Consider the following 19,527-nt stretch of genomic DNA (forward strand, 5'->3'; position numbering starts at 1 on the left):
AGATATTATGAAATCATGCTAGTTTAGAAAAAGATATTATGCTAGTTTAGAACATAATTTTCACATTATCTATAGAACTTGCAAGCTTTTCTTCCCATTTAAAGATATTATGCTAGTTTAGAAAAAGATATTCTTTTCCATATCCGTAGGTCAAATATTCATTGAAATGAAACAAGCATAGGTTATCCGATTGTAAACATCCATCCACATGGTAATCTCTAGTGCATTTGCTAAAAACACATGCACGCACACATGGGAGACGGATTCTTGGAAGATTTTTGCCTAGTTTGTCTTTATTTTTTATCTTTACCCTGAAATGCGAAGCAAGCATTCTATCAAGAACACATACAAACAAATTATCGTTCATGCCCTTCCACTCTCGTATAGTATTGTTTGTTCGCTTGTGCAACATTCCAGTGCCATTGCTCAGTAAAAACCCCACTTGTGCAGTGTTTTGGTGAAAGGGACAAGGTGCAGCCAAGAATTGTAGCTACTGATTCCCTCGATGCATGCACATATTAGATAGGACATCAATTTTAAGGTGGATTTCATAGGCGAGTCAGGGTTTGCATGCCTTGGCCAGACATGAATGGCAAATTCGATCGCATCCTTCTGCGTTATGCAAATTTACAGTCACCGGCCGCCAGCCAACCAGCCACAAGCGGCAGCAATGCAGATAATACGTTTCGACAGTCACCAGAACTAACAGGAGCTTGTCAAGCCCACAGGACCAGGAAAGGAGCATCTTTAGGCTAGAACCCACCTTGGAATGTTGAAGGCAAGTACAGAGGTCTTCCTGTCTGTGATTTATACACCCAGCAATCCAGCTTCGCTTCCGGGACGAGATTCCCTAGTCCTTGTTGAGCTTGATCACCAATTTTCTTAACTAGGATACAAAATGGAAACCCTAAACACGGTCTTCAATTTTTTAGAGCCAACAAATCCAACGCACCTTTCACAAAGCCAATATTTGGGAAGATGGGTGTATAAAGTACATTGTTCCTTGATTTGTGCCGGTCATACCAAACCCCACCGGTGACCAAACGGTAGGTTGCACCATGAGTAAATATCCAAGAAATGTCAGCTGGAGTCTGAACCAGTGGAGTCTTGGAAACTTCAGCAAATTGACACCAAGCATCAACCAGTAGATCACAAGCATTATGTTATACAGCATGGGACTAGAATTAGGCGTTTACAATACACAATTTACAATGCAGGAACAACCGCTTTAGTACTTGGTAGAATTCTGATTGAACCAGGCAGAGTTTACAAGCTTGTTCTTTTTAGAATGAAAGCACAGAAGGAGCAAATGGATATATATAAGTTAGACTTACAACTATAATCTGACAAGCTATTTACAAGGTAGGTGCTATCCAGCATATATACATATATATCACAAGAGACTTTGAGAGTAAAAAATTACAATACCATCAAAACTGTAGGAATAAGAAAGTATCTCATATGTTGGAACCATCACAGAAAGCTACATCCAACTTTTTTGGCTTCACATCTTCAAGAGACCTGCACAAGGCAACAGACAGACTAGAAACTTAAGTCCCTATAGGTTCCAATCATCTGAAAACAAAAGGATGCTCAAAATTAAACAGAACAATCAGTCCGCAAGTGTGTTTTGTCATCATCATAATTTATGGAAATTAGTTAATGAGATGGTCTTTTTAGTAAACAATAGCTCAAAGGAGAGGAAGCTCTGCTGCACCATCGATGCAACTATCAATTTAATAACACAACCTAGTAGCATGAGAAAATGACAGCCAAAAATAGCCAAATAAATTATTTGAACAAAAGATGAGTTCAGGACGAGAGATCCACATACCGTGACAACTCAGCACAGCCCTCAGAATTCTGACGATTAGTACCATGCACAGGGCCGTTTGTTTCTTTGCCAGAACTATTTTCTTCTGAAGTGGCTGGACTCTCTTCAAGTCTAGAATTTAATGTTCCTGGGTTCATACTCTGGACCTCCTCTCGAGTGTAGATATAAATCTTACGAACCATGTTACAGAATTCACTGCAATAAACACTGAGTCAGCCACCTAGTAGTTAAGCTGTGCCAAAATAAAGCAAAGCAGGAAAAAAGTAAATACAAACACTTACTTCCAGGGATCATCTCCGACAAGCATCATATCACCTTCATTGTCAGTGTATACAACAAGCCAGTTCTTGTTGGGAGCAAGTAGTGCACCCTTAAAATCAAATATTTGATCTAGTTCAGCAATCAGTTCATCATAACCACTGAACTTGGAAAGATCAACAGACCTACCAAGTGCAATACCTTGCTTATGCACCTGAAATGAAAATAATCTCGTTAAGTTCTTGCTACATTTAGGTCATGGAAGTTGATTCCTCCAGGAATTCTACCATATTCTCATGATAGTTCAGCATCATAAATGGCTGGCAATAGTAACTCTAGAAATTAAGGATAAGAATGTAGCACGAAAGAAATGTAACTTTGAGTAACTACAATAGGAAACTTGATTTAAAATTTGGTACCATTATGATGAATCAATTTGTTCAACCTTTTCTTGAACCAGAAACCTCAAGTGTGGTTATGGATATTCACAAATGTCAACCAAAACCTCTAAGGTTCCTTTATATTCAGAATTTGTTTCATGAAGCATGCTCCAGACTCAAAGATTGTTTTTTCTCAAGTTATTTGACAAGGCATAAAGGCAATAACTTCTTTTGGTCTGTCAATATTGTCTGCATTAATACTTCTTATTTTATATTGACAGGAAAACCTACATTCTATGGTACCAAAAAAGAAAACCTCTGATAAAAAAAAATAACTGGCAATGACAATCACATAAGACAACATGGGTTACATCTTTCAAAACAAAGTCAGCCCAGGCTACAACATAGGCTATAGCCATAGTGTAGAAAGATAATGAGAATATAGAGCATGCAACAATTACCTCCGCAATATAGCATATATCAAAGACTGATGTCAGAAACAAAAAGAACATAAAAAGAATATGTCTCAAATTGATTAAGCAAAAAAAGAAAGCTTGCCTTGGTGCAACTCCTGGTTGAACCACCTTGCAGTTTGTTCTGAACATCTTTAGGAGCCTGTTGACAAACCTGATTAGGTTTCTCTGTATCGCCATTTGTCAGTGTGGTACTAACAGATGTTACAGGTTTGCTGTTTAAGTGAAACCCAAATAACTTGCAACCGCTATTTCCTTTGGACTTCACCACATCATTCTGGGATGGTGCTAGTGGTTGAGGTTTCACGACCCTAGTTTGTGGCATGTTCTCTGTTCGAGAATCTTGCAGAAACCGTGGTAGCCAATTTTCTGAGTGCCGATCACCTCCTAATTCCTGCAGTTCAGTATGAACTCCCTGCATGTCATATCTATAACTTCCAAGTTTCTGATAAGACAACTCAACAACACGAGTCATCTTCAGGTTGCATTCACCAATACTAAAATTTGAATTTGGAGGCATCAAAGACCGTGAGCCAGGAGAACAGTTATGTTTGGCTCCTTGATCTTGGAAATGAGACTTCAAAAGATCTTTATCACCTGGTGAGTGAAACCCACTAGAATCACCAGGTTGGAAACCTGATAATATATCAGTGTATGTTTGTTCATGCATCTTTGTGTGCATCCACCTCTCTGATACTGATCTTCTCAGAGCAGAAACATCATTTATCTTTTCATCACGCACCGACCACATGATTGGCTTTTGAGTAGTATCTGACTCATTGCTATCTGCAAAAGTACTTCTAAAGGCCATCATGTCCTGACCTTGCAAGACCCTTGAGACTTCATGGGATTGGCAAGGGCCTGCTTTGGAAGCAGCTGAGTAGCATGTTACGATAGTTAATTTTTACTCGAAACGCATGTCATAATAGGATTATAGAAGCCATATTTTACCTTCTTTTGTTAGAACGGATGAATCAGGAGAAGAAGGAACATTACTTGTCCGAGGCCTTTTTGGCCTAGGCATAGGACCGGGGTTGGGTGGAGGTGTCAGAACAGGTTCGATTTTCCATGGAGACACCCTTTCTGGACGAGGAATCAAAGAGGCCTCATCCCATCGTACCTAAAATTTAAACACAGTATCACTCAATTAATCTTGAGCAATAACAATAATAGATGCCTCTATGATAAATTACCTTGAGGCATCTCCATTTTGATCCAGTCCACCTGCTTGGATCAGCATCTCCTATGCCAACAATGGTGCCGGTGAACCTTTAGGTATCAAAACTTTTATAGATCAGAAATGATTGTCATTTTACTTAAGTGATCCTAACGTAACTGTATCTATAAATTGATATGAAAATATAGCCTGATGATACCTCTGTTCTGGGGTTTCTTCACCTTCAAATCTCATTTTGAACCTCATCCCTATAGAATGGTTGCTCTTGATAGAATCCACATGATCAAAAGGAACAATGAATTCAGTTGGACACATCCTGTCAGAGTAACCACATGGAATAAATAAATAAATCAAGTATCCAACGGGTTAGCACTACAATCAACAGAAGCTGCTTGAAAACTAATGAAATTTGCATCCCCTTTGGTAATTTCCCTCAATGCTCTAAATATGCATTGTAATTGCCTTATTGTGTGTGAAATAATGCATGTGACCATTATACATAGTCTACATACCGTGGTTTGTAGTAAACAGTAAACATGGTTCCAGTGTTGACAGCATGCCATGCCGTAGCAAGGACACCCAAGTGCATACTGTGACTGGATATGACCGAGGATGGAACATTAGTCTGCTGTCTCAGTGCACGTCTCACACCAACACGCAGTTCGCTGTTTTCCCCTCTGCTTAACCATGGAACAATCACTTAGCACAAGACATAAAGAACTGAAAATGTCAGCATGGGTTTAACATGAACAGACCTTAGAAAGATGAAAGCATCCCGAGCAACAAGCCTTTTAGAACTAACAAAAACACTCCATCCACTTTGAAGCAGGTGTCTTCGTGGTTGACCTAGTTCAAAGACAACAGAACAGATTATTAAGTCTGTGGCAAACTAGCTAGAGCGAAGAACATAACCAGAAAAAGATGTAGTTAGCTTTCAGGTTCAGCATATAGAACTCCCAAAAAGAAACATGTTATGGTGATTTCATTTGCAATCAACAAGTCTAGCTCATCTGAGAACAAAGATTAGCCACCTACAGGAAATAGGCAAAAGAGCACCATTTATGAGCCAACATTAAGGAATTTAACATTGTAGTCTGCACATTTTCAACTAGTTAAGAACCACAATCATTTGGTCGTCAAGACTGGCAAAAAAGTCCATTCAAACATTTAAACAACACAAGAACTACGACCTTTAAAACCATAAGATCCAGAAAGGACAGAGAGATTCCCATAAATTCAAGGAAAAATCCATATACGAAGGCCTGTCAAGTTATAATATTGGCTTACCGCGAAAGATGTGTCGGAAATGCCATTCCACTCCATGCAAATCCTTTGCCACCAACTCTTGACTAGGCGGCTGCTGACTCATATCCTGATCACTATCCAGATATTCAACAAAAGGCAAAACCTTCCACAGGAACGAGAAAAGCAGACTAAAAATCTGACCAGTGGAGGAAGGCACTCATCAGCATGCCGTCTTAGCACTGAGAATCCACCGTGAGTGCTCGTGTCCGACGCGGTCAGCGTCTTGCAGAAGGAATACACATGAGGCCGTGGCGGTGGCGGTGCAAGTGTCTCCTTCTCCACGGTATTCTCGTCCTGCTTAAATGCCACCACTCGTGTTGTATTTTTTCAACAAAGAAGGAATCTACGTTCCCATCTATCTCAAGTAACATCCACAGCGAGCAAAACCAGAAGTACCCAAAATGCTTGGGCCTTGAAGACATACCTTTGGATCCGGAAGCAACGTTATCTGAGCATATACCTCGTCAGTGTCCGGCTCGGCCTATCAACCAAGAAATACCCTCCAAAGATTAGAACGGAATACAAGGAAGACGATTACTGCAAAAGATGGGTGTTCGACGAAGAGCACCTTCAGGTGGACATTCATAACCCGGCAAAGGATCTTCCATGGAAGGTTATAGACCGGCATCTGCTGGTCTGCTACCTGATTCGTTGAGGCTTCTACCTAAAACACCACAACAGACCAGCAAAAATGGAGATAACGAGAACCTTCACGAAAACGCGAACGGAAAGTGATGCCCCCAAAACGTCAAGGGGGAAACCCCCCAAGCAACGGTGATTTTTAGGTGGAATTCGGGCACATATGAGTTTTGCCAAGACTCCCGCATCTCACCTGCTCCACATGCCCCTGCGGGAAGTAGAAGACCTTCTCCCCCATTCTGGGAATCGTCACCAGAGGGCCGGCGCAAGCGTGCCATAGTTCCGTGTACAACGCATCCTCCGAATCTGCAAGTGAAACCACACTGAAGTCAAAACCTAACCGAAAACCCTACAAATAGAGAGCCAGCGCAACTGCCTTCGGCCACCGCCAGAGAACCGGCCTGGAACCTACCTTTTCGGACGGCTGCGCTGCCGGAGAGCCCCAGGCTCCTTTCCTCATCGTCATCCCTCATAGGGGCTGCCTCGTGCGGCTCGCTGCACCCCGACGACAAGCCCTCCCCTCGTCCTCTACTACCCTTCACCGACACCTCCGACGACGCCATCAAACCACACCGAATTCACCAGCACCCAGCGCAACTCGTCAATTGTCACAGACACCGATGATCCGACCAACTCAACCCATCGTAAACCCTAAACTGAAACCCGGAACGCCTCCAGATCCAACCCTATCAGATCCCCTTCAAAACACGAAAAATCCTAATTCGGCGAAACCACTTCAAATCCCTCAAGAAACCCCTAAATTTCTCACTCTCACTCGCCCTTCTCCGACAATCGTTTCTCCTCAGCCTTAAACTCTCTCTATAACTCCGTCTCTCACCCCTTTTCTTTTGAGCATAGAGAGAGCTCGGAAGCGGCGAGAGAGAGAGAGAGAGACAGGGAGCCTCGTACTGTCGACGAACAGTGCTTGCCCGGATCTTATTCAACATTCCAGGTGCTACCTACTGCTTACATACTGTTTGAAGGGAGTCCGGAAAGGGACCCACGAAAACAAAGGTGTCAGATCTAATTGGATTTAATTTTTGCAATTGGAATTGCACTGGATCATTCCGTACCTTAACTCGGGTCAAATGCCGGAGCAATCATTTCAACCATGGTCAATTCCCCAACTGGCGCCGGGTAGGGCGGAGGCCGTCAAGTTGCCGTTAGACGGCCACCTATCTCGAAATGGAAATACTTGACGGCGTTGGTCTTTCCCGGCTCGCCTTCGGATGGCTCCCGTGTCGTGCTATTAACGGACAGCGCCCTAAAAATTAAAAAGCCTTTCCCTCCCGATTTATTAAACGAAAAGCTTTCCTCTTCTATTTCGTGCTACTGTGGTCCCCGTTTCCACGGATAGAAACGTGTAGCAGGACTATTGGTCAAGCTCGGGCCCATCTGAGTGCACTATTGGAAGGCCAGCCGGTATCTGGAGGTGACCGTAACGCCTCCCACGATGGCGCCGTTACGCCCTCCCGCACCACGTTTCGATACGTTACTCGTCCCTGATTACGGCCTCCTTCCCCATGCCCGGGTTTAGCTGTCTCGGAACGAACAGCAGTCAACCGACAACGGAACGTGGCCCCATCTGATTGCCGCCGCGCAGGACCATTTGGATGTAAACACTGGTTGAAGATGCGGTCTGCTATGTTGTCCATACAGCGAATCTCGAAACCGTTGAGCGTGTTCCGAAATCAGTTGAGTTCGACGACTCTGGAGAAGTTTGCCCATCGGAACTTGATGATGCGATATCCACCGTCCATATGGGGAGAGGGTAGAAAAGGTCGGTGGATGTTGGGTGGTAAGGCAGGTAATCAAACAAAAACGACAATTGGTTCGAGTTTTCCGCAGCAGTGGTGGTCGGAAATGCGGGCCCCTGATAGCCGTGGCTCGTGGATGTCCGCTCAGCGAGGCGGGTCCCGCCCGTGCGCCTCCCGTACCCGACAACTCTCCCGCCCCTGCCAAGCAAAGTGGACCCCGCCCCCGCCCCCGGGTAATTGGACACGCCCTCGTCGGCCCCTTAGTAAACCGGCCCACGGGAACCCCTAGGGTTGGTCAGAATCACTTTTCGTACGCCTTTAGCGCTGCCGGTCCCCCACCGGAATGTGGGCCCCTTTTCTTTGACCAATAACAGGGAGGATACTTGAAAAGGGTAAAAAATGGTCTCCCGACGAGCAAGTCCGGGTGGGTCCCGGGACTAAACTGCGAAAAGCCTGCTCGCCCCACCAAGCCGTCCAGAACTCGCCACGTCAGCTCATGCCCAATCACCATTCGAAACGTTTAATTTTGGGACCCGTCGGTTTTACGCGCCAGCCGTCACATGGGAAGGAAGCGAGGGCAGTCCACGTCACACGGGAGGACGCGAGCAAACAGCTGCGGCGCGAGTGATCCTGCTCGTAATCACGAAACAACGAAAAGAATTCGCATGGATATTCGTGTCTTCCATCACAAACATCTTCTGATCTTTAGCTTCACGTTCCATGGTCAAAAAGAGGATTTCGATTAAAAAGGCCTTATTATTTTGAATTAGGTAGCAACATGATGGTCATATGTTTCTTGGCAATTATTTTAATCACGTTGACAAAGAAGGGGTATGATTTGACCAACCAATACAATAAATATATATCGGGTAAGGTAGAAATTAGCATATTTGGTCAAACCACTATAATCAAATTGTCTATTCTGTCTTCGTCATATTTATACTATAAAACAACAGAAAACGCTGCCTGACTGCATTCAACCTGGGATCATCCAAAAAGAACATGCGTATAAACCTGCATGCATGTTTATAATTGGGAAAGGTATAACTACTATTTACTTTTGATTGGGATGTACAGGGAATTCTGGTTCTGATTATTTTCGGATGAATATTAAGAAATAGCATGAATACTATGTCAAGAAAAATTGCTATTAATAAACAAAGAATCAAGGTGAAGCATGGAATATGTTCAAAAATATATTATGATGTGCTAAAAAATTATTAGAATGATACTTATTAGAAAAAATATAAATATTTTAATTATTAAGCCAGGATGCTCTTTTCCAATGAGTTTAAAAACTTTGCGAACTCGTTTCCTGGTCTAATTCAATCAGGCCTGCACCCACGTGACATGATAAATATGATTCGAGCATAAAAATACACCGTAATAACAAAGAAAAATTCGATTGTTTTCTTTTTTTTTCCTATTATTGTTTCCCTCGATTGGTGGGATTTTTGTTGTTTCCTTGCATGATAATTTGAATCTAAAATTATATGTTGGTTAAATTTTAAAAGATTTCTTATTTGTATCGTATCTATGATCAAGCCATCTGTTTTATAATGAGGAAAAAAATCGAAACAACAAAGTAAATGGGTTGAATATTCAGATAATAATTAACTCATTTAGTTTTCATTATGAAAATGGTCATATTCAACTCATTATCATTTTTTTTAAAGAATCAGTAATATTAATATACTTAATTAAAAATAAATAAGTTGTAGGATAATAAATATTATATAAAGTGTAAGTTAGCATCATTAAAACTTTCAAAATATTTTTTTTATGAACATTCCAAATATAAATTTATAGATAATTTACCAAAAAAAATCTAGTATTGAGCCTTTATCATATGATGCCCTCATAATTGGTTTTTACAAAGTAGTGCTATTTTTTTAAAAAATATTAATAATATCTTTGAATCGAGTTATTTCAAATCACATATCCACGGGGCAGTTCAATCTAATAAAGGCATCAGGATTTGGATTCAATCAATTTGGATTTACTCGGATCCAATTACAATGGATTGGGTTAATTTGTAAACTAGTATAACTTGAGTGTAATTAAGGTATTTTAATCAAATCAATACAAATTTCTTCAAGACTATTAATATATGATTCTAAAATATTTAATATTTTTATTTTTATAATTTTAGGGTGAATAATTTTTTTTAATATGATATTTTTATGTTCAATCGATAATTGAGTATAACTCATTAAATTTTTATCAAATCTATCCAAAATTTTCTAGAACTATTAAGGTGAGATAATAAAATATTTAATATTAAAATTTTATTTTGTATGGAATTAGAGTATAATTTTTTAAATATGATATTTTTTAGTGTAACTCTTTAAACTTCTTTATAAGTAACAGGGTGAGATGCTAATATGCTTAGAATCACCTTTTTTTTTTTTTTTGTATGAATTTAGAGTGATTAATTTTTGAAATAGGGTATTCTATATTGAATTTGTAACTAAGTATAACTTGAGTATAATTTGAATTAATTTTTATCAAATCAATCTAAACTTATCTGGAACTACTAACATATTATTATAAGATGTATAGTATCATTTTTTTAATTTAAATTATGTGAGTGATGACATATGTGATATGCTACACAGTTGTTTTGGTTATTATTATTATCATTATATTTTCTTACTTTATATTATCTGATTGATATATTATGATTTCTATAAATTTGTGTAATGAAAATTGGATCATGATGAGATCATGATAATAAGACCAATTCACTTGTAAACAAGATACGAAATATTTTCGGTCATAAGTTACTCGAAAGGGATATTGAGATAATCGAAGAGATCGGTGTACTATATACTCGTATATATGATGGAGGAAATTGGTCTCATAGCTGCTTGTGTGGGGACACTAAGAATTTAGTGTAGGTGCTCATTGGAGAATGAGTTTACTGAATGATCTGCTCACGGAATGCTGGATGGTTAATGATACCTCATCGTTAAACGATAGTTTCGTGGTCCCAATTATATATCTGGTCCTTAGACTTGAGACGCTAAGAATGCTCTATATGAGTAATATAAGTTGAATCTCATATTTTGATGATGAAACCAATTGATAGAGTTTGTGATCTAATTTGCGTTTTGAGTGACGTAGGACTAGCTTGAAGAGACAATTAAAGTAAGAATAATCAATGTTAGGCCGGAGTGGAACATGTTAGAAGATTGGACGTCGAGTTGGAGAATTAGTTGATGTGTCGGCAGAAGACTTTGTGCTATGAGTTTGGGCATCAAGCCTAGAAGAGCGGACATTGTGTCAAGAAGATCAGAGTTGTAGAGGCCTAACATGCCGATTAGGCAAAAGGCTGCAAAAGAGGACGATGTGTCAAAGGATTGGATGAAGCATCGATGAACCAATAACATGTTGAACAACTTGTGATTAATGCTTTATAATAATTATCTAGATCGAAGTAGTTTTAAATTGTAATTGGGTTGGAATTAGACCAACTCAATTAGGGGCCAATTAGGCCTATGTTGGGGCTGTTTTGGGCCAAGAGAAAGGCCCATTCAATGACCCAAAAGTTGGGTCATGCGATGGCACCACCAGTCCAAGCAGTGGCACCGCCAAAGGTTCAATCTCCAAGACACAATCTCTGAAACTATATCAAGTGGTGGTACCGCCTAGTGTCAGGCGGTAGTACCATCCACACACAGTCTCCAAGACTATGTCAAGCGGTGGTACTGCTAGACTGGGTGGTGGTACCGCCTAGTGTTAGTGTTGCAGGCGGTGGTACCGCCAACACCCCCGAAATCCAAGATGAGATTTTTTTTTGTTCCATTTTTGAAGTCATTTGGGGTCTATAAATATCCCAACTATTCCTACATGGAGAAACACGAATTAGAGCAGAAAGGGGTTATTATTTTGGGTTATAAATTTGCTAAATGTCCTCCTCCTCCCTTTCTAGTTTTGAGATCATTCAAGACAGGTGTGAGGCTTGTAAGGGTTATCTCCTAAACTCGTGAAAAGGAGAAAGAGTGTAAGAGGGTAGTTAATCTTTGCCTATTGAAGGAAGGTCGGTAGTGGAAGCTGGTGGTCTCGAGTGAAAAGGAATCAGGAGTGGATGTAGTTCACGACGATTGAACCACTATAAATTGGTTTACATTTCTATTTTGCTGTTTACCTTTATTGTAAACTGCTTTACTTTCTCATTACTTGAGTTGCACACTCTTACGAACGTTTTCAAAGTTAAACACTCCTTAATACGGTTTTATCGTATGAAGATTTTTGACTCGATGTAATTTTTGTGTTCGCACTAATTCACCCTCCTCTTAGTGTCAACTTGATCCTAACACTATGCTCTTTGAAGTCGGACTTATAGATCTGAAAGTTTTAGATATGGCATAATCGATCATCGAGAGTGGTAACCAATCTTACATGGGCAATTAAGTACCAATAGAAGATCATCCACTCTAGGTGGAATGTCTGATATGTTCTCGCTCAATCAAATTCCTAGCTAGGGTCATTCAGATTGAGAGAGAAGAAGGTCTTCCAGAAAATCCGATTAGAGCGAGACTCGAGTAGATTCTGTATGGGCCTGATAGCATCATGTCTGCTATACGGTCTCTAGAATATTAGATAGATGAGGGACTATAGATACATAGTAACTAAGGGTAAATAGGTCTAATAGATTAGATCCCCCTTACCGTCTAGGGACTATAACGTAGTGGCATAGTATGTCCATAGTTGATGAGTTAAGTGCATTATCATAGGATGATAATTCATTAAATTAGAAGGAGTTCTGAGTCAGAAGAAGTTCTAATAAGTGCAACTCATGACCAACTTGGTATTGGGCCTTTTGAGTCAGAAAGAGTTCTATCATTTCTCCCCTTTTGTCATAAAAAAAAGGAGAATCATTCAATAATACAAGTGTTTTAAACTATTCAAGTAAGTTTTACACCAATTTATCCAAGCTAGAAAATTTGTGAATTGAGAAGTTAAGCAAAAGCTTTGTAAGATAACTCTTTTTGCTTTTTGAAATGGGCAAGCTAACATTATTGCTTTAGATGTGCTAGCACTTTTTGGTGCAAGTTTCTTTCTTCCTTTTATCATAAGAATAAGGAGAAAAGGAAGAAGAGTAAGCAAGGAATTCATTCTTCATAAGAAAATTCAAGAATCAAATTAATTAAAGGATTTAAACAAAATCAAATAAATAAGTTTCATTGAATCAAGCTTCTACTATCACGAAGAGAGGATTCATCAAAAAGATAAAAGTGTGCATACTAAATCTCGTTTCTAGTAAATAGAACGAAGAAGGATGCATAGAAATTAATTATCGCATAAAAGATCAAGTTATTAATCCAAATATCCATACTCTTTCTTTGCAAATAGTAGGAGGAAGGACTTATGATCATCACATGAAAAATCAAGTTATGAATACCAAAAGTCCATGAATTGAACCTTTTCTTTTGTGAATTGCAAGATGAATGAATGAAGAAAACAATCTCGATTTAAAAAGAAAACTCAAGTTACAAAAACTCGAGAAATCCGAAAAGTATACAAGAGGCACTCATGCATTTGAAATATTTAATATGCCTAATTCTCTTCTAATAAAATCAAATTGTTCCTCATTCAATGGTTTTATAAAAATATCTGCTAATTGATGCTTTATATCAATAAATTCTAAAGATATATCATAATTATTAACATGATATCTGATAAAATGATGTCTAATGTCAATACGTTTAGTTCTAGAGTGTTGAATGTAATTCCTGGTTAAACATATTCCACTAGTGTTATCGCATTTTATAGGGATGTTTTTCAAGTGAATTTCATAATTTTCTAAAGTGTTTTTCATCCATATAACTTGCACACAATATGCGCCTGTTGCTATATACTCATCTTCGATTGTAGATAATGCAACCGAGTTTTGTTTCTTGGAAGACTAAGAGATAAGTGCGTGACCTAAGAATCGACATGTTTCGGATATGCTTTTTCTATCTATTTGACAACTAGTAAAATCAACATCGGCATAAGCAAGTAACTCAAAGTTTTTGGAATTTGGATACCATAGTCCTAGATTAGGAGTTTCTTTTGGATATCTAAAAATTCTTTTAACAGCTTTTAAGTGAGATTGCCTAGGATTAGATTGAAATTTAGCACATAGTCCAACACTAAATATGATATCAGGTCTAGTTGTTGTGAGATATAATAAACTACCTATCATACCTCTATAAGTCTTTTAATCAAAACATTCTCCATTAGTGTCCATATCTAGTTTTGTAGAAGTGCTCATTGGTGTATTAATAGCTTTAGCACTATCCATATTAAATCGTTTCAATAGATCTAAAGCATATTTAGTCTAACTAATAAAAATTCCATCATTTAGTTATTTAATTTGTAATCCTAAAAAAAAGTTAATTCGCTCATTAAGCTTATTTCAAACACTTGACTCATACTTTTGGCAAACGATTCACATAAAGATTCACTTGAAGAACCGAAAATGATATCATCAACATAAATTTGGATAATGAGAAAATTATTTTTAAAATATTTAATAAACAATGTAGTATCGACGTTGTCTTTCATAAAATTATTTTGAATAAGGAAAGAACTAAGCATTTCATACCAAGTCGTAGGGGTTTCTTTAATCCATAGAGAGCCTTAGTCAACTTAAACACATGATTCAAAAAAGTTAGCATTATCAAATATGGGAGGTTGTTCAATATAAACTTCTTTGAAAATAAAGACATTAAGAAAAGTACTTTTGACATCCATTTGAAATAACTTAAAATTATTATAACTAGCATAGGCAAGGAGAATCCTTTTGGCTTCAAGTCTAGCCACATGAGCGAAGGTTTCTTCATAATCGGTACCTTCTTCTTGGTTGAAATATTTGCCCACTAATCTAGCTTTGTTTTTAACCGCGATACCAAGTTAATCTTGCTTGTTTCTAAAAACCCATTTAGTACTAATTACTAAATGGTCACTAGGTCTAGGAACAATCTTTCGTATCTCATTTCTCTTAAATTGATTTAACTTCTCATGTATTGCAAAGACCCATGAATCATCTTTCAAGGCTTCATCAATGCATTTTGGTTCAATTTGAGATAAAGACTATATTAGCATAAAAATTCTTAAATGAAGAGCGAGTTTAAACACCTTTTGATGTATCTCCAATGATTAGCTCTTTAGGATGAGTATCTACATACTTCTAATCCTTAGGTAAGGATTATTTGGAAGAAGATATATCTAAGTCGCTTGAGGGAGGAAAGTTTTTATTCAAATTTAAAACATCAAAATTATTTTTCTTAAATTCGGGAAGCTCATTAAAGACAATATGGATAGATTCCTCTATAACCAAAGTTCTTTTATTAAAGACACGAAAAGTTTTAGACATAGAGGAATAAAAAAAAAAAATGCCTTCATCGGATTTTGCATCAAATTTTTCTAAGGCATCTTTTTCATTTAAAACAAAACATTTATAACCGAAAACTTTAAAATATGAAATATTGTGTCTTTTGTTGTTCCATAATTCATAGAGAGTTTTGGAGAGCAATGGTCTTATGAGAACCTTATTTATAACAAGCATGTCGCGTTAATGGTTTCGACCCAAAAATATTTAGGTAGGCTATGTTCGTTTAACATAATTCTTGCCATTTCTAGTAAGCTTCTATTTTTTCTTTCAACTATTCCATTTTGTTATAGGTTTCTTGGAGTAGAAAAATTATGATTGTACCCATTTGTTTCACAAAAGTTTTGAAAATCACTATTTTGAAACTCACCACCGTGATCATTACATATAAATGCAATCATAAAGCCTTTTTCATTTTGAACAAGTTTATAAAATTTTAAAAAATACTTCAAACAATCACTTTTGTGTGCCAAGAAGTATGTCCAAGTGTATCTACTATAATCATTAACAATTACAAAGGCGTATTTGCTACCTCATAGGCTTGTTGTATTAATTAATCCAAATAAATCCATATGGATAAATTACAATAGTCTAGAGGTGCTTATTTAATATTTGACTTGAAACTACCTTTTATTTGCTTTCCGAGTTGATATGCATAACACACTTTATCTTTGATAAACTTGATGCTAGGGATTCCTCTTATTAGTTCTCTAGATGAAATTTGAGAGATTAGTTTCTTGCTAGCATGATCTAACCTCCTATACCAATGCCAAGCATCATCTCTTAAAATTGAAAAGCACATTTCATTACAAAGATCGTCAATGTCAATAGTATATATGTTATTATGTTTTAAGACAATCATAAATGTATTTTTGTATGGTCTCTCAACAATGCAAACATTAGATTCAAATCTTATGATATATCCTCTATCACACAATTAACTAATGCTTAGAAGATTATGCTTTAAACCATCTACTAATAACATATCTTCAATCAAGAGATTTGATTTATTACTTATGGTTCCTTTGCCAATTATTTTACCTCTATTGTTGTCTCCGAAGGTGACAAACCCTTCGTCTTGGCTAATGAGCTTAGAGAATTGAGTTGAATCTCCGGTCATATGCCTTGAGCATCCACTATCAAGGTACCATCTCTTGCTCTAGTTTGTAATTGTAAATATATCTATAAGAAATGTGATTTTCTTTTAGGTACCCATTTAACTTTAGATGCCTTATCATTTTGCATTTTATAATTTATGGTTCCTTTAGGGACCCAAATTAGCTTATATGGACTATACCTCTTAAATAGACATTTATGAGCATAATGTTTAAATTTGTAATAAAAGTTGTATTTGTTTGGTGAGTGTTACTCACAAAGCCTTCAACAAAGATGGTTGGCTTTTGGTGAGTGTTACTCACAAAGCCGATTCCATCTATTCTATGAACATGATCCTTTTTTGCAAGGATCATGTTTAAAGATTTGCTTCATATTTTAAATTTTTCTAAGGTTTCATGCAGTAGCAAATTTTCCATTTTAAGCATCTCTAATTCTTTACATTTTGTACAAGGAGGTAATATTTCATTATCATGCTTAATAGTTGATCTATTGAATTCACTGACAAGAGAGGCATGCTCCTTTTTTAATAATTTATACTTTTTACTAACTAATTTACATTCATCAAATAAATCATGAAATATATTTAATAATTTATCAAATGATAAATGGGCTTCGATTGAGTTACTTACCTCATCGCCAAGGATCATTAAAGCGTAGTTAGCAACTTCTTTGTTGGTTGCCTCATCATCTTCAGATGCGTTTGAATCGTCCCAAGTAGGTTTTAGCGCTTTCTTCTTTTTCGGTTGCTTCTTCGGGGACATTCACTTTTGAAGTGTCCCGACTTCTTGCATTCGTAGCAAATTATTTGGTCTTTTTTTAAGTTCATTTTTATTTTTAATGTCATGTTTAGTTTTGTTCCTTTTTATGAATTTTTTAAAATTTCTTGTTAGAAGTGCCAAGTCGTCATCATCATCATCATCACTTGAGTTTTCTCTCAAGTGGTCTTCTTGAGTTGTAAGTGTCAAATCCTTCCTATTTTTTGGAAGGTTGTTCTCAAGTTCTTCATGTGCATTGCATATTATTTTGTAGGTCATCAAAGACCCGATAAGTTCTTCGAGCGGAAAGTTGTTCAAGTCCTTAGCTTCTTGAATTGTAGTTACTTTAGAATCCCAACTCTTTGGAAGGGATCTTAATATCTTGTTAACAAGTTCAAAATTAGAAAAACTTTTACTAAGTGTTTTTAGACTATTGACAATATTCATAAACAAGGTTTACATGTCTCTAATGGTCTCGATTAGTTTTATCATTAAAATTTGAGATTCAACAATCTTTCCCTTTTTGATGACGACAACCAATTGATGACGGAGTTAACCTTAACTCCCACTATCAATATGCCATATTAATATAACCTTTAAATTCAGAAAATCATGCAATGTTTTAAAATATAAAAATGCATCATATCACACAATGATGCAAATCATCATCATTACTTCTCCCCCTTTGTCATCAACAAAAAGGAGAAGTGCATCTAGCAAGTTTTTGAGATATGTAAGTTTTACAACATATAAGCTAGCAATAATTTTAAATTGTGTAAGTTTACAAATTTAGCTTCTTTTTTTAGATATGCAAGTTTGCAAGTTTTGCTTCTTGAGATAGGCAAGATAGTACTTTTGCTTCTCTAGAGATTGCAAGCTAGCAATTCTTGGTGATGTTAAAGATAGTAAATTCTTTCTTCTCTTTTAAGAAGTGAAAGCTAGCAATTTTTCTTCCTAGCAAGTTTTTCTCCTTGCAATTTGTAAGCTAGCAAATTTAGCAAGTTTTACATCATTTTAGAACATGCAAGCTAGCAAATTTTATATCATTTTAGAATATACAAGTTAGCAAATTTTACATGATTTTAGAACATGCAAGCTAGCAAGTTTTTTGAGATATGAAGTTTAGCAAAGTTTTTGCTTCCGTTGAGATAGTAACATTTTGCTTCTCTTTACAATGTGTAAGCTAGCACTTTTTTGCTAATTTTTGTGATGCACAAACTAAGCAAGACTATCTCCCTTGAGATGTGTAAACTTACGAGTTTTGCCTTTCTTTGCAAGCTAGCAATATGCTTTTCTTAAGATGTGCACACTAGCAAATCTTTCTCCCCCTTTGTCATAGGCAAAAAGAGGGGAATAGCACAAATGTGTAAATATTTAAGTCATCACATGGAAGATATCAAGAAAATTTTGGTGATGAGATATACTTCATGAATACAATGAATTATATAAAAAAAATCATATCATGAAAGATAAGATCATGTGAATACCAAAAGACATGATTCATTTTGATAAATATTCTTTTTAATTAAATGTAAGAAATCATTCGAGAATAAAAAGTGAGGGTTCTTGATTCACATAAGGAAAATCTCAACTTATCACGATTTGATAAATATTCTCTTAAAAGAGTGAATCATACGTGCATCAAGAAAGATGCTTCATGTTGAATATATCACGTCATAAATATGAAAAATGATTTAGTTGGATATATCATCTCATTAGTAAAATGAGTCATATGAAAATAGATCCAAAATCATCATCAAAATCACTTTTCGGAAAATTCAATAAAGGCAACATAGATAGATTTACACGAGAACTTGATTTATGCATAATGTCTCAATTCATCATGAATTGTAAACAATTTAGAGTATCAAGTGAAGGAATCATGATTCATGTAACAAAAAGATTATCGATTCGTGCATTCAAACCATCATTACTTCAACTCATCATGCATAGTTTCAAAATATAAAATCATCAAATATGATACAAACATTTATTTTCAAAACATTCAAATTAACAAATCATCAAACTTATTTTTATAATTTAAGAGATAATATAAAATAGATTCATCACTAAGAATCACTTGTTGAAAAAAAATTGAAAAGCTTTAGACATATTTTCAAGAAACATGCATTCTCTCATTTTTATTTTAATTTAAGTGATTTGATTTCATAAAAGCATGCTCTAGTCGTTTTATGCTAAATCAAAACATGCATCATCGTTTAAAACCGAGAAACAAGATTTATCACAAAAATCATCAAGATCAAAAGTGTAACCCATAATTCCAAAACATAAGATTTCAAATCATTTTTACTTCAAATCCTTATGTAGGATACCAAACCTTTTAACATTTTCATTATATCATTACATCATTATGCATCATTAAATCATCAAGCATGATTTTATTAACATATAGCATCTTCAATCAAAATTGAAAAGCAATACGAAAATAATT

At 36.6% G+C, this 19,527-nt stretch overlaps 1 protein-coding gene across 3 annotated transcripts; it reads right to left on the bottom strand.

Moving 5' to 3' along the window:
• Nucleotides 1–1,205: 1,205 nt before the first annotated feature.
• On the bottom strand, nucleotides 1,206–6,978 carry LOC135638807 (auxin response factor 23-like). 3 transcript variants are annotated; one of them, XM_065152237.1, is made up of 15 exons: nucleotides 6,479–6,978; nucleotides 6,260–6,372; nucleotides 5,996–6,091; nucleotides 5,852–5,908; nucleotides 5,569–5,721; nucleotides 5,410–5,494; nucleotides 4,878–4,968; nucleotides 4,635–4,799; nucleotides 4,322–4,438; nucleotides 4,139–4,214; nucleotides 3,942–4,065; nucleotides 3,031–3,821; nucleotides 2,116–2,306; nucleotides 1,835–2,029; nucleotides 1,206–1,521 (listed from the first exon to the last, which is right to left on the bottom strand). In XM_065152237.1, the coding sequence occupies exons 1-15, from the start codon at nucleotides 6,627–6,629 to the stop codon at nucleotides 1,458–1,460; spliced, it is 2,469 nt and encodes an 822-aa protein (XP_065008309.1). In that variant the 5' UTR covers nucleotides 6,630–6,978; the 3' UTR covers nucleotides 1,206–1,457. The 3 variants fall into 3 exon arrangements, with proteins under 3 accessions (XP_065008309.1, XP_065008308.1, XP_065008307.1); XM_065152236.1 differs by having other exon boundaries at nucleotides 3,031–3,806; nucleotides 3,897–4,065; XM_065152235.1 differs by having other exon boundaries at nucleotides 3,897–4,065.
• Nucleotides 6,979–19,527: the final 12,549 nt, after the last annotated feature.

The sequence above is a fragment of the Musa acuminata genome, chromosome BXJ3-5, assembly GCF_036884655.1.
Source record: "Musa acuminata AAA Group cultivar baxijiao chromosome BXJ3-5, Cavendish_Baxijiao_AAA, whole genome shotgun sequence".
In the NCBI taxonomy this organism is placed as follows: Eukaryota; Viridiplantae; Streptophyta; class Magnoliopsida; order Zingiberales; family Musaceae; genus Musa; species Musa acuminata.